The sequence below is a fragment of the Psammomys obesus genome, unplaced genomic scaffold (assembly GCF_907164565.1).
Source record: "Psammomys obesus unplaced genomic scaffold, mPsaObe1.curated_primary_1811, whole genome shotgun sequence".
In the NCBI taxonomy this organism is placed as follows: domain Eukaryota; kingdom Metazoa; phylum Chordata; class Mammalia; order Rodentia; family Muridae; genus Psammomys; species Psammomys obesus.
The window spans coordinates 15,816,835-15,830,635 of NW_026585797.1; the positions used below are offsets into that span (position 1 = coordinate 15,816,835).

The window sequence follows — 13,801 nt, forward strand, 5'->3', positions numbered from 1 at the left end:
CACACACACACACACACACACACACACACACACACACACACACACACGGCTCCCCCTGTTGTACTGGCCACTTTGCTGGGCTCTGTTTCTGCCCTCACCTTGCTGGATCTGGCTGTTTTCCCTAGGCAGATGGTCTCTCAGGAAGACTCCACACTGCCTTACATTCCCCGTTTCCATGACAACACACATACCATCTTTCCTAGTATGCAGTTGCATTTTCTATGTTTTGAATCATGAGTCCCTCACCACCAGTGGAGCCAGTCTACCACGGCCCGTTCCACATCCGCTGCCCCGTGTCTTTAGTTACTGCAGTGTCTAGTAAGAACAGGACTGTGGTGAATGCCTTGTACTAAGAACTTTGGTGTGGAAAGGAGCATATCTGAATCATTTTCATGAGCTCACTCCTTACAACCTAGGAAACAGGGACATTGTCCAAGGGCTGTATTTATCCCATTATGCGTCTCACTGAAAAACGTATAAATTACACTCACTTTTGTTGTCAGATGCCCTTATTATCTATGTGTGAAGTTGCTGTTGGCCAAAATGCCGTTTGTTATTTCCAGCTCCCTAGCATGGTGTGCTCTGTTTGTTACCCCAGGCTGTGAGAGAGGCCGTGCTTGGGGAACTGCAGCTCTTTTCTCCAGAAGTGAGTCCTAGTTACTCTGTTTGGGGGTCCGTACATGCTTATGTGGTGCCATCAAACTGCAGACAACATTTTTGTGTTCTCCTGTCTCCCCTAGGTTATAAATTTTTGATATGTAGAAATGTAAATACATGAATTTTGACTGCAAATATAAATGCTTTTACAGTGTTCCTCTGACATTTCCAGTTGCTAATATAAATGTTAATACAAATTTACCTGCTTATGGTAGTTAGTAAGGGCCACAGGTTTTTGTTTGCTAAGATTTTTTTCTTGTTTTTTTTCTTTAGGAAATCATTTGCCAGAAGAATACTGTGAGTATTTTACTTAACTTTTCAAAACCTTAAGTATTTTCATTTCCATTAATTAACCTGTTATTTTAAATCTTCATAGATTATCAATTTTATTTCTTTTAGCCCTTTATAGAGCTTCTAATATATATTTATATAAACACCATTATATTCTCTAACTTATTGTAATGAAATATAATTATGTTTTAGAAAAAACTTTCACAGTACATTCAGTGATATGGAGCTACAATTGGCAATATCAAGGCATATAAGAGAGTAATATGTATGTGTTTATATAGTATCCATATATATCAACATATTGAAAAATATGTCCACATGTATATGTACATATGTATATAATTTATAAATATATGCAAAACTTTGCCTGTGCTTCTAGTTGTCTGTCATGTATCTTCCTCTTTGAGGCATCCAGGCAAATTCTTAGGTTGGCTTTTTGTTCTGTTTTTATGTTTGTTTTTGGTTTTGATTTTCATAGTGCTGTAGACTGGATCCATGGCCATGTACATGTTAGGCAAGTGTTCTCCCTCTGGGTCAAATCCCCAGCCCCCGTCGTCCCTAAGCACTGAAGTCTTTCTTTCAGATCACTCTATAGAACACTAACCTGTCATACAGAAGTAAGTCAATATGAAAACCAGAGACATTTCAAAACTTAAATTTAAAAAGACTACATGAAAAATGTTGAACCATTACAGAACTGGGAATGGCCATGTGGGCCAGTGGTTTTGTATTTTATCTTGGAAAATGAGGCAGTGTTTAAGAGCCCTAAAACAGATACACATCTGTAGTTTGGAGTGAAAATAATATGTACATAAGACCACACATGATTTCACATGAGATGATGAGATTAACGTTACAATTGATGGTTTTTCAGTGGGTCAGGAAACTTAAAACATCTGGTTTAGATTTCACCACAAGGAAGACTCATTGCAGCGTGGATAATGTTGCCACTATAAACTTGGACCTCTCACATCTCATCAGGAAGTGAGCACTTACCACTCCATACTTCCATGCAGTGTAACACATTCTTCTCAGCAGGTGTTGATTAACATGAGCTGTGTGCTGGAACCTGGGCTTGGTGACCACACTAGTGGTGGAGAATGAAAACGGTCATATTTGTAACTGCTGTGTGAGATGAAAAAGTGGGACTACAACCGTGTATCTATGTAAGGAGACTAAACAAATAATCAAACATGTTTTAGGAAATTAGGGCAACGTGACCCGAGACAGAGATGCTGGATGTTATTATATTCAGGTCCATCAGAGGAGGTAGCATTCCCTGAGCTTGAGCACATACTTTGTGAGCAAGCTGCCTGTTGATTTATCTGCTGTGATCCGGGGACAGGGTGTCTTTTTGAAACCTGACTTGTGCACACCTCCTTCTCCATGTCCGAATGCTGTGACCATTTCCTTCCAGGTGTTTGACTCCTTTTCCACATATAATTTTGTTTCTTCATATATTTCTTAAAGATTGAAAAGCAAGATCAACATTCTAAATTTTTAAAACGAGCAAAGATATAATTAGATTAAGACTAGCTTTTGGTGGCTTTTCTATGCTTTGGATATGATCAAGCACAGGTTTGAGATTTTGAACATCAGAATTTTACACACACACACACACACACACACACACACACACACACACACACACACATACACACATGCATCACGTTTCATCCTTTTCCTTTTTCCTGTTTGGGCAGTGGCTTATGTCAAAGGATTCAGTTAGGTGGTAGCATCGTAGGAGAGGTTCTTTATCCATCTTCCTTACTGCTCCCCCATCGCTGTGTGAAGGGCAAGGTGGTGATTTGATTTAAAACCCAAATCCCCACCTCTGGAAGTTTGTTCCGTAGCCTGACAGTCGGTCTCATTCCTGCCTCGCTGCCGACACCCAGGTGCTTCAAAGTATAACATGTTCATAAATAATTAACTCTGGCCGTAAACGCATTTGGCACTTCTCATGCTTGCCATCACTTGGCTCTTGTGAAGGTGATGTTGGTGAGGGGGAGAGCAGGTGCACCATCCTGTGAAGGGCTCGTGAGAAGGTTAATTCACCCCAGCAGCAACCATGCGTGCCACAGAGGGGCTAGAATCTTAACTAGACCAGGACCAGGAGCTGGACCCAAGGCCCTGTCACCTGACCTGCTTCTTTTGTTGCCATCATGTGAGCACAGAGGTTGTGGCAGTGGGGCCGTGCTCACCTTTTTCTGTGCAAGTGTTGAGTTAATGTTTGCTCTTGCCTGTTAGGGCAGAACGCAGAGAGCGCATCCTCTCTCCGTGTTCTCTGGAAGCTGGGACTCCTAGTGCCCTCTTGCTGGAATAACAGCATTTGTTACATGTCCAGTCCAGTGCTCAGCCCTCGATGCTTTTCCCTGTGGGTTTTCTCTCAGAGGTCCCTTACATTTCATATAATACCCTGATTCGTGTTTACATTCCCATCACACACCCCAAACCCCTTGTGGAAATTTTCCCGCTCATTCCCAGTCTCCTGATCTAGGGAATCCATACTCCTTAGAAGTGAGTGCCCACTGGAGCCCACTGTCAGGTTCAGTTTCCTTAGGTCTTCCCACAGCTTAGCTGGAGATCAGCCAGGTTCTGTGTGGGCTTGTTACCTGTAGCGCCTCAGAGAGCAGCACGCTTATCTGTGGGTCTATACCTGCAGGCTGAACTCTCGCTTTCTGTTAACGTAACTATTCTTTTAAAGAAGCCCTACTTGGATTTGAATGTGGCTCCTTCTTCCTGTGAGTATATGACTGTTTCCCTGATCCACATGATTCTCCTTTTGGGGCTGACCTCATACTAACCGTTTCTCCATTGCCGCTGCTCCCGTCTGGTTGTGCCACACAGCTTTCTGTCTCCTTTTCTTAAATCTTTGCTCTTTCACTCTGTCCTGTTTACCCAGAATTCCAAAGTGCACAGCCACTGTTGTATTGTCGTCCAGACAGAATGCCAAAGTGCACAGCCAGTGCTGTGCTGTCTTCCCTGCCCTGGATCCTCTGTTGATTCCCTACTGCTCAAAACATGTAGTTGGAAACCTTTAGCTTGCCTTCGGGTTCCTTCCTTGAATCCTAAACTGCAATCAGATTTGCTTACCCAGGGGTGTACAGTCCAGTTCCCTTTGTCATCTTCCCAACAGTGCTTTTGTTGGCACAAATATCCCCTCGTTTGGCATAATCTGGAAACTGCTAGGTCAGCCAACCCAGGTCTTAGTGTTTGAAGGGTGAAGGCACAGGCTGCAGCTAGCAGAGGGCAGGACGTGCAAGGGTCAGGCTCCTGTGGACAACAGTGTGAGCCTCGTCTTCGTCACAGGCTCTGTATTGAGGCTTCGTGCAGTTGTAGGAACTCATGTGGTTTAGGTGTTCGGGTAGAGAAAGGATGGCAGGTAGTCGGTGCAGAGTGGATCAGGGAAGCCGTTGAGAACCAGTTGCGGAGAATCAGACAGATGTATGGACCCCGGTGCTAGCGGAGAGGAAGGAGACAGGCAAATCTGAGCGCCATTGCGGAGGGGGGATAGCTAGGGCCCTGAGAGCCTCAGGATTTAGTGAGTGGGAGACAGTGCGGTATGGACCTGGAGGGAAGCAGCTGTGCCCTGACCTCCATCCCTGCCCTGCCTTTCCAGGGAGACCCTGTACCCATGGCCCTCTGTATTATGCTCTGCTTATGTTGTGCCCAACTGAATTTCTGATTCCTTGGAGGCTGGAAGCTATGCTTAAATGATTCTCCTTTTAGCATGTATCCTAGTAGCTATGTGTGGCAGTGCATATATGTTTAATGGCTCATAAAAGATACCTTCTCATGTGTAAGTCCTAATTACACTGAAGTAAGCAATTAAGGAAACTGGAAAATTCTGTTTTCATGGCTCGTAAATAAGAAATGAATGTCTTGTTTCCCTTTACAGTCAGAATTATTATTTAAAATAATAATCGTAGTCACGGAAACACGACCTGGCGTTTCTTTTGTCCGTGTGGTGTCCGTGTGGTGTCAGTAGGCAAGCTTCCTACTGCCTGCTGCCTCCTGTCTCCACAGATGTGCACTGGGAACTACACCTTCGTCCCCTACATGGTGACTCCACACAACAAGGTCTACTGCTGTGACAGCAGCTTCATGAAGGGCCTGACAGAGCTCATGCAGCCCAACTTTGAGCTGTTGCTGGGGCCCATCTGCTTACCCCTTGTGGACCGTTTTGTTCAGCTTTTGAAGGTGGCGCAAGCGAGTTGCAGGTAACACTTGGTGCCCACACTCGGAGCTGACTGTGCTGTGCTACCTGCTTCATTTACTGTGCATCTTGTCACACATTCCCAGTGGAGAGCCAGGAAACGATTTGCAGTGTCCTCTGAGTGAGAAAAAAAAGATAGGTGTCACTTTAGTTCACACGTTAAACCTCATTCACTTGGTTTTTGAAAAACTTGGCCATTACAAACACACACACACACACACACACACACACACACACATATAATTTATAAGTGTACATATCTCTCTCTATATATACTTATTTATTATATATAAGTTGTTTTGGGGGTGTATGTATATATACTTAGAAATAAATAAGTATGTATACTTAAAATATAAGTATGTATATAAATATTTACTTATGTATACTTATATATACATATATATACTTATAATTAAAGATATATATATATATATACACACACACACACAAATAAATTATGGGTACATTAGAATAAATGTTCAAGGACTTTTAGTATAAAGACCAGAACTTGGCGCTGAGAACATAGTTTGGTTAAGAATAATCCTCTGGCCAGTGAGATGGCTCAGCAAGTACTTGCCACCAGTCCTGACAACCCGAGTCCAGGCCCCAAAATTTAGATGATGGAAGGAGAAAAGTGACTGCTGTAAAGTTGTCCTCTGGCGGCCATACCTGTGACTTCTCACGCGTTGAAGCACATACACATGCTATAAGTAAGAAATGTAAAATAATTTTCTTGATTCAGCATAGCGATGGCTGGCCAGAGACTGTTTATGCAGTCTCAGACTCTTTATGGGCTACCTTTAGTACTCAGAGATTCACCTGACTCTGCCTCCAGGGTGCTGGGATTACACGTGTGTGCCAGCTTGCCCAGCAAATGTAATTTTTTTTAAAAAAGAATAAGTTGTTTATGTTAGTGGATAATGATACTAAGCCAGAAAGTTAAAGTTGTCTTATATTGTAACATAGGCCTATCTAATTTATTTGGGATAATTTATACTCAAACTAGCAAGATGAAAAGTAAAGTTTTGATTTTTTTTTTTTTTTAATGTAGCAGAAAGTGAAAAGAAATTCATGGCCTCCCAAATTCCGTAATAATGCCAAATATGTGAGATATCCCTTCAGCACTTCTTAATGAGCTGGAAATGACTCGTGGACAAATGTCATCATTTCCTTATAAAAGTTCTGGTTTTCACCTAATTGTTTTCCAGAGTTAATCCTTTGAAATGTGTGTTCTTTATACCAGCCAGTACTTCCGGGAATCTATACTCAGTGATATCAGGAAAGCTCGGAATCTATTCACTGGGAAAGAGCTGGCAGCTGAACTGGCAAGGATTCGGCAGCGAGTAGACAATATTGAACTTTTGACAGCAGACATCGTCATCAACCTGTTGCTCTCCTACAGAGATATCCAGGTGCGAAGATGCTCGGGGTCTCTCTGGAAGCATGCTGGGGGAGGGGCATGCTGCTGTTGCATTTCTGCTAGCTAATAAGGAGCTGCTTCGGGGCGGAGCTGACTGACAGCTTCCAGCCTGTGATTTCATGGTGCATGGGGGAGACTCACATATGGTAACTATCGAATTTATTCCTCTTCAAAATCTGCTCACATACCCTCCCAGCTCGTGGAGGTCTGCTCTTCATTGTGGGCCTTGGGCACACCTGTCAGCCAGCCAGTGAGAGCTTTGTATTGGCAAACAGCAGAAATTCTTAGAGCTTTCTAGATGCATCTTTTACTTCCTGAAATTATGCTACTGAAACTGATAGTGCCAGGAGCAAGAAACACGAAACTGATTCAGTATAAAATGGTGGCAAAACCACCGACATGCTGTATGGTTTCTGCTGAAGTGTCTTAGACTTTCTAAGATCTGGCAAGGAGAATAAAACCTCTCTGTGAAGGATGTGGTGTTAGGACTGTGACTCCTGGCCCCTCATTCTCATGTCTAGCCTCTCAGCCCTGTATAAATCTCTGCCCCTGGGAAAGGCTCAGTAGTTGGAGAACCATAGCAGTAATGGGCCTGTGGCTAGCGGAAGCTCACTCACACAAGATGAAATTATTTTGCTACTTGCAACAGGAGTTCAGTCAATGGCCCCGCGACATTAATGTTTAACATCCTTGGTGGAACACTGCAACGTGACCAGGAGCCTGGCACTGTGAAAAGAGCTAGTCACCTTTGTGCGTTTTTTTTGTTGTTGTTGTTGTTGTTTATTTGTTTTGTTTTATTTGTTTTGTTGGGTTTTCTCAAATACTGTAACTGTAATTCCCATGCTTTAATCCGTGTAATAGCAATTTAGGAGTAACACAGCTGTTGCTTCTAGGGTTTTCAGAGGTCTCAACAGATTTTTTTTCCTCCAACAAAATACTTTGATTATTTATTTATTTATTTATTTATTTATTTATTATTTTATTATTTTATTATTTGGGAATATTATGTAAGGCATCACTATCACAGTTCCCAAGCTTTCCTGGTGCAGCCCCACCCTGAGACCTCCTCCCCACCAAAGAAAAAGAACAAGAAGAAATATACTATGTCCATTTTGTGTTGCCCATATACTCACTGGAACATGGTCAAACTCCTAGAGGCCGGCCCCTAACCTCACCCCTACCCCTGCCAGAAGCCATCAGCTGTGATGGCTACGCTATGCTATCACAGCTTTTAAGAGTTCTCTTCGGTTGCTTCTTGTCTAGACTGCTTCTCTTGGGGGGAGTGGGGATGGGGGCTTGCCCTCTATGTCCCTCCACAATTCTTAGTTTGCATTTAATCCCGTTCTCAGCTTCCGGTGCCTGGCTGTCCTAGTGGTGGTTTCTCCTCAGGGTTTAATTCTGTGCTGTTCTTTCTGTTGCTAGGACTATGACTCCATTGTGAAGCTGGTAGAAACTTTAGAAAAACTGCCGACCTTTGATTTGGCCTCACATCACCACGTGAAATTTCACTATGCATTTGCACTGAACAGGTAAAATCGTCCCTTCGGGGATGCTGTGGGGTGGTGCTTTAAGTCTTACCAAACTCCCATAGCGTCCCAGCAGCTCCCAACTAGAATATTGTCACATATTATCTACCTTGGCCATGTGAAATGCTGAAAGCAAGCCTTCTGATTTCTCTCTGGGTTTTGTTTGGGTTTGGAGGACAGGGGTCTCACTGTGTATCTCTGGCCTTGAACTTTTAATTATCCTGCTTCTATCTTTTGAGTGCTGTTGTTTTTGCCAGCGTGTGTGTGTGTGTGTGTGTCTTTTCTCTGTCTCTATATTAGAAAAAGCCTCACATACTATTTGTAGATTCAATTTTGTTATAATTCTTTTTTCTCTGACAAAGTTTGTGTTTACTTTTTAAGTTTTTATAACTTTCAATATTTTATAAAGATGACACTAATTTTAAGCAAATATAGTTGTCCTTGAGTATTTGTTGGAAATTGGTTCTGAAACCCTTTAAAGGTACCCAAATCTAAGGATGTTCAAGTCCTTATATAATGGTATGGTATTTCATGTAGCATATATATATTCTCTCTATATATTTAAAACCATCTGTAGATAACTATGATCTCCAACATAGTATGTTGTTGTGTAAATGGTTGTTTTGTACTGCTCAGGGGGAAAAACTGTGCATGTCAACATAGACATTTCTGCAAATATTTTCAATAGCATTTGATTGAACGCACAAATATGCAGGACCACTCCGACAGCATGTGACTGACTGAAGTATGAGGACAGTTAGGAGACAGTCAGGGTTTTTCTCATCCAGAGACCGTTTTCCCCAGGACTGCTGTGAACACAGTTATACGCCCAGGAGCCTTTCTGTATCACTTCTGACAGAGCCTCTCTTAGTCCCCACTCTAAAATGTAAAATGTTTCTCACTTTGAAATAAAGTGAGAAAATCTTAGAAATCTCTTAGAATTTTACTTTGGTTTTGCTTCTCTTTCCAAATGCAACATCCAGTCGAATGAAAACATTTGTGTAAAGCAATATTCTCAATTCAAGATGTTTAGTATAGAGGGTAAAGATGGATTTATGAACAAAAGATTTGAAGTAGTAGTTGAGGTTATGAGAATGCATATGATAACTTTTAAAATAATAATTTTATTTGAAATTATTATTATTATTATTATTTGAAATGTATCTCATGTATTATATAACTTATTCAGTAAAAATGTCATGTAGCCTTGATTTTAGTATGTTAATTGAGTTCTATAACTGTCATTCATACAGATTATGGAGTATTTTTTCACCCTACAAGGAAACCTTCTGCCCATTATCCTATACCTCATATCCTCCTGCTCCTGGCAACTACTAATGCCCTTCCATCTCCACTGATTGTTCTTTTTTAAATATTTCACAGAAGTAGAATCATCTTGTTGTTGGCCTTTTGTGACTTATTTTTCAGTTAGCATATTATTTTCATCATTGAAGAAATGTAAAGTATGGTTTTGAGAATTATCTATACCTGTTACTTAAAAATGAACTGCAGGAGCTCAAGGCCAGTCCTGATAACTCAGAGAGTTTCTATCTCAAAATTAAAAGTGAAAAAAGGACTAGGAACATAGTTTAGTGGTAGAGTGTTTGTCCAGCATATCTGAAGCCTCACCTTCAAGTCCAGTACTATAAGAACTACATAAAACAACTTCTATAGATACTCAGCCACACGGAGAAACTGGCTCTTGGGTAGATTTGAATTTGGGCACTGTCTGGGAATTTTGGCAGTATCTGAGAATTAGTTTTCCTGTTGTTTTGGAACAAAAGCCTTTGAAAACTAATGTCAAGAGTTTCTCCTTATTTGAAGTAGCTGATTCTGCTCCATTCAAAGTTACAGGGTGCACAGTAAAGGGAATCTCACCAACTTGAACTGCCCATAAACAGCAGGGAGATTAGGACTCTGGTACAAGCCCATCAGTTGATCAGTTGCAGCTCACAAGAGATCCTGGACAGACCCATCTGACATATATTAGGATAAAGTTTAGGATCTCAGAATCTAGTTATTTTTATTCTGCCAGACTTTACTGATGTGGATCAATACATGAAATAGAGCTTTTATAAGACAGTTGCTTTTGTGATCCATAAGGAAACAATGTTCTCTACTTCAGGAGGAATCTCCCTGGAGATAGAGCAAAAGCTCTTGACATCATGATCCCTATGGTGCAAAGTGAAGGCCAAGTCGCTTCGGATATGTATTGTCTCGTTGGCCGAATCTACAAAGATATGTTTTTGGATTCAAATTTCACTGACACTGAGAGCAGAGACCATGGAGCATCCTGGTAAGACTGCAGGATAGTTGCTGTGTACTCACCCCCAAAGTCCATGAGGCATCAGACTGTGTGGGGATGAGAGGTGGCAGCCTTCCGACTATCTGTCTGACTATATGCTGTGAGCTAACTGTACATTTTCCTAACGTTAGTACATAATTTGATGTACTTCAACATGGACGGGTAAGTGTTCATAAACTAAATGGGAAAGTGAAGAATATAATTTGATTTGAAATGTATATCATGAAAAAAGCAAATGTAATCTTCTGAGAAAAATATAAGAAAACATCCGAAGACTTGAAGAAATAGAACAATCTACAGTCTGTGAGTAAGCAAGGTTAATATTGTAAAGGTTTTAATTGTTCCAGAAGGGTTTTTTATGTGCTTTGATTTCTAAAGTTTATTTGAAAGAATGAAGGGTCAAGAAAAGGCAGTGCAGTTTTGGAGAACAGGTGGAGGGACTTGCTGTACCAGACAATGCTGCTCAGTATAAATGGAAGATAATGATGTGGTGTGGCTGTAGCCTGGGCAGATGAAGTACCTGAACAAAGTACATATGCCCGAGCCTAGACTTATGACAGGGTATGAGAGGCTGGAGAGCTGGAGGCTTGGAGCTTCAGTAGTGGATCTTGGAAGTGGATTAATCTCTTCAGAAAAGGAGATAAAGCTGGATCTCTATTTTACCTTCTATCTTATTTTAATTTGTTAATTGTTTCTAGTGACAGGGATCAAACCCACGGCCTTATTTATGCTGGGCTAGCCTGAGCTAGGCCTGAGATCTACAGCCCTAGATCTCTTTCTTAAGCTCTCTGCAAAAATTTCATTCTACTACTTCCAATGTCCATCCCATTTGTCTTTCTAAGTGAGGATTGACAAGTAACAGGACAGGAGCCTACCACAGAGGGCTTCTGAAAGACTCTACCTAGTAATGTATGAAAGCAGATGCTGAGACTCATAACCAAACATTCGGTAGATTGCAGGGAATCGTATGAAAAAAGAGGGACTTAGTATGACCTGGAGAGGACAGGAGCTCCACAAGGACCAAATATCAGGGTACAGGGGTCTTTTATGAGACTGTTTCTCCAACCAAGGACCATGTATGGATATAACCTAGAACCCCTGCTCAGATGTAGCCCATGGTATCTCAGTATTTAACTGGGCATCCTAGTAGGGGGAACAGGGATTATTTCTGACATGAACTCAATGGCTGGCTCTTTGACCTCCCCCGCCCCAAGGGAGGAGCAGCCTTGCTAGGCCACCCATAGAGAAGGATATTGCAGCCAGCAATACCTGATAAGCTAGGGTCAGATGGAAGAGGGGGAGGACCTCCCCTATCAGTGGACTTGGAAAGGGGCAGGGAGGAGATGAGGGAGGGAGGTGGGATTGGGAAGGAATGAGGGAAGGGGCTATGGCTGGGATACAAAGTAAATAACCATATGAAGCTGAGAATTTTTCTTTCAATATCTCTATAGAATTGTGTTGGTATTTTGATGGGAATTGCATTGAATCAATACAGGATGGCTATTTTCATTATGTTAATCCTACCAATCCATGAGCACGGGAGATCTTTCCATCTTCTGAGATCTTCTTCAATTTCTTTCTTCAGAGACTTGAAGTTTTTTTCAAACAGGTCTTGCTTGGGTAGAGTCACCCCAAGGTACTTTATGTTATTAGTGGCTATTGTGAAGGGTGTTGTTTCCCTGATTTCTTTCTCAGCCCTTTTGTCTTTGGTATACAGGAGGGCTTCTGATTTTTTTGAGTTGATTTTGTATCCTGCCACTTTGCTGAAGGTATTTATCAGCTGAAGGAGTTCTCTGGTTTAATTTTGGGGGGTATGTATACCCCAAAATGTATACTATCATATGTAGACTATTATATCATGTATACTATCATATCATCTGCAAATAGTGAAACTTTGACCTCTTCCTTTCCAGTTTGTATCCCCTTGATCTCCTTTAGTTGTCTTATTGCTTTAGCTAGGACTTCAAGTACTAGAGTTGAAGAGATAGGAAGAGAGTGGGCAGCCTTGCCTTGTCCTTCATTTCAGTGGGATTGATTTAAGTTTCTCTCCATTGAGTTTGATGTTGGCTATAGGCTTGCTGTATATGACCTTTACTATGTTCAGGTTTGTGCCTTGTATCCCTGATCTCTCCAAGACGTTAAACATGAATAGGTGTTGGATTTTGTCAAATGCTTTTTTTGGCATCTAAGGAGATGATCATATGTTTTTTCTTCTTCAGTTTATTTATGTGGTGGATTACATTGATGGATTGCCGTATGTTGAACCAGCCTTGCATGCCTGGGATGAAGCCTACTTGGTCATGGTGGATGATACCTTTTATGTGTTCTTGGATTTGGTTAGCATGTATTTTATTGAGTATTTTTGCATCAGTGTTCATAAGAGAGATAGGTCTGAAGTTCTCTTTTTTGGGGGGCCTTTGTGTGGTTTAGGTATCAAGGTGACTGTGGCTTCAAAGAATGAGTGTGGTAATGTTCCTTCTGTTTCCATTTTGTGGAATAATTTGAAGAGAATTGGAGTTAGCACTTCTTTAAAAGTCTGGTAGAATTCTGCGCTGAATCCATCTGGCCCAAGGCTTCTTTTGGAAGGGAGATTGTTGATTACTGCTTCTATTTTCTTGGGGCATATAGAACTATTCAGTCTTTCTACCTGATCTTGACTTAATTTTGATAGATGGAATCTATCAAGGAAATTGTCCATTTCTTTTAGATTTTCAAATTTTGTGGCATATAGGCTTTTGTAGTACGACCTGATGATTGTTTGGATTTCCTCAGTGTCTGTAGTTATGTCCCCCTTTTCATTTCTGATTTTGTTGATTTGGATCGTTTCTCTTTACCTTTTAGTTAGTTTGGCTAAGGGTTTGTCTATCTTGTTGATTTTCTCAAAGAACCAGCTCTTGGTTTCATTGATTCTTTGAATAGCTTTATTTGTTTCTAATTGATTGATTTCAGGCCAGAGTTTGATTATTCCTAGCCGTCTGCTCAGTGGACTTGGAAAGGGGCTGGGAGAAGATGAAGGATGGAGGGTGGGATTGGAAGGGAATGAGGGAGCGGGCTACAGTTGGGATACAAAGTTAATAAACTGTAACTAATATTAAAAAATAAAAATTTAATTTAAAAAAAACAAATAACCTGTGGTTAATATAAAAAATAAAAGTTATAAATAAAAAAATTTAATTCTAATTGAAAGATCCAAACACGGGGGGGGGTAGTATGTTAAGAAAAGTAGTTTAGCATAAAATCTGAAAGTTGATATTTGGGTTAAGAATGAATTTTTTCTACAGAGAGTTCTCCGTTTAGCTCTGTTCCCCATTTTTTAATTGGATTACTTGGTTTGCTGCTTTTCAGCTTCTTTAGTTCTTTATATATGTTGGATATTAGCCCTCTGT

General features: G+C 41.0%; 1 protein-coding gene across 1 annotated transcript in view; it reads left to right on the forward strand.

The window, feature by feature from the left end:
* The window catches only part of Map3k5 (mitogen-activated protein kinase kinase kinase 5), a 190,096-nt gene that overhangs the window by 71,751 nt on the left and 104,544 nt on the right, over nucleotides 1–13,801 (forward strand). The window contains exons 3-7 of the mRNA XM_055599285.1: nucleotides 931–954; nucleotides 4,975–5,168; nucleotides 6,408–6,576; nucleotides 8,007–8,113; nucleotides 10,236–10,406. Of these exons, the coding sequence (XP_055455260.1) occupies nucleotides 931–954; nucleotides 4,975–5,168; nucleotides 6,408–6,576; nucleotides 8,007–8,113; nucleotides 10,236–10,406 (665 nt within the window). The remainder of the gene's footprint in view (nucleotides 1–930; nucleotides 955–4,974; nucleotides 5,169–6,407; nucleotides 6,577–8,006; nucleotides 8,114–10,235; nucleotides 10,407–13,801) is intronic.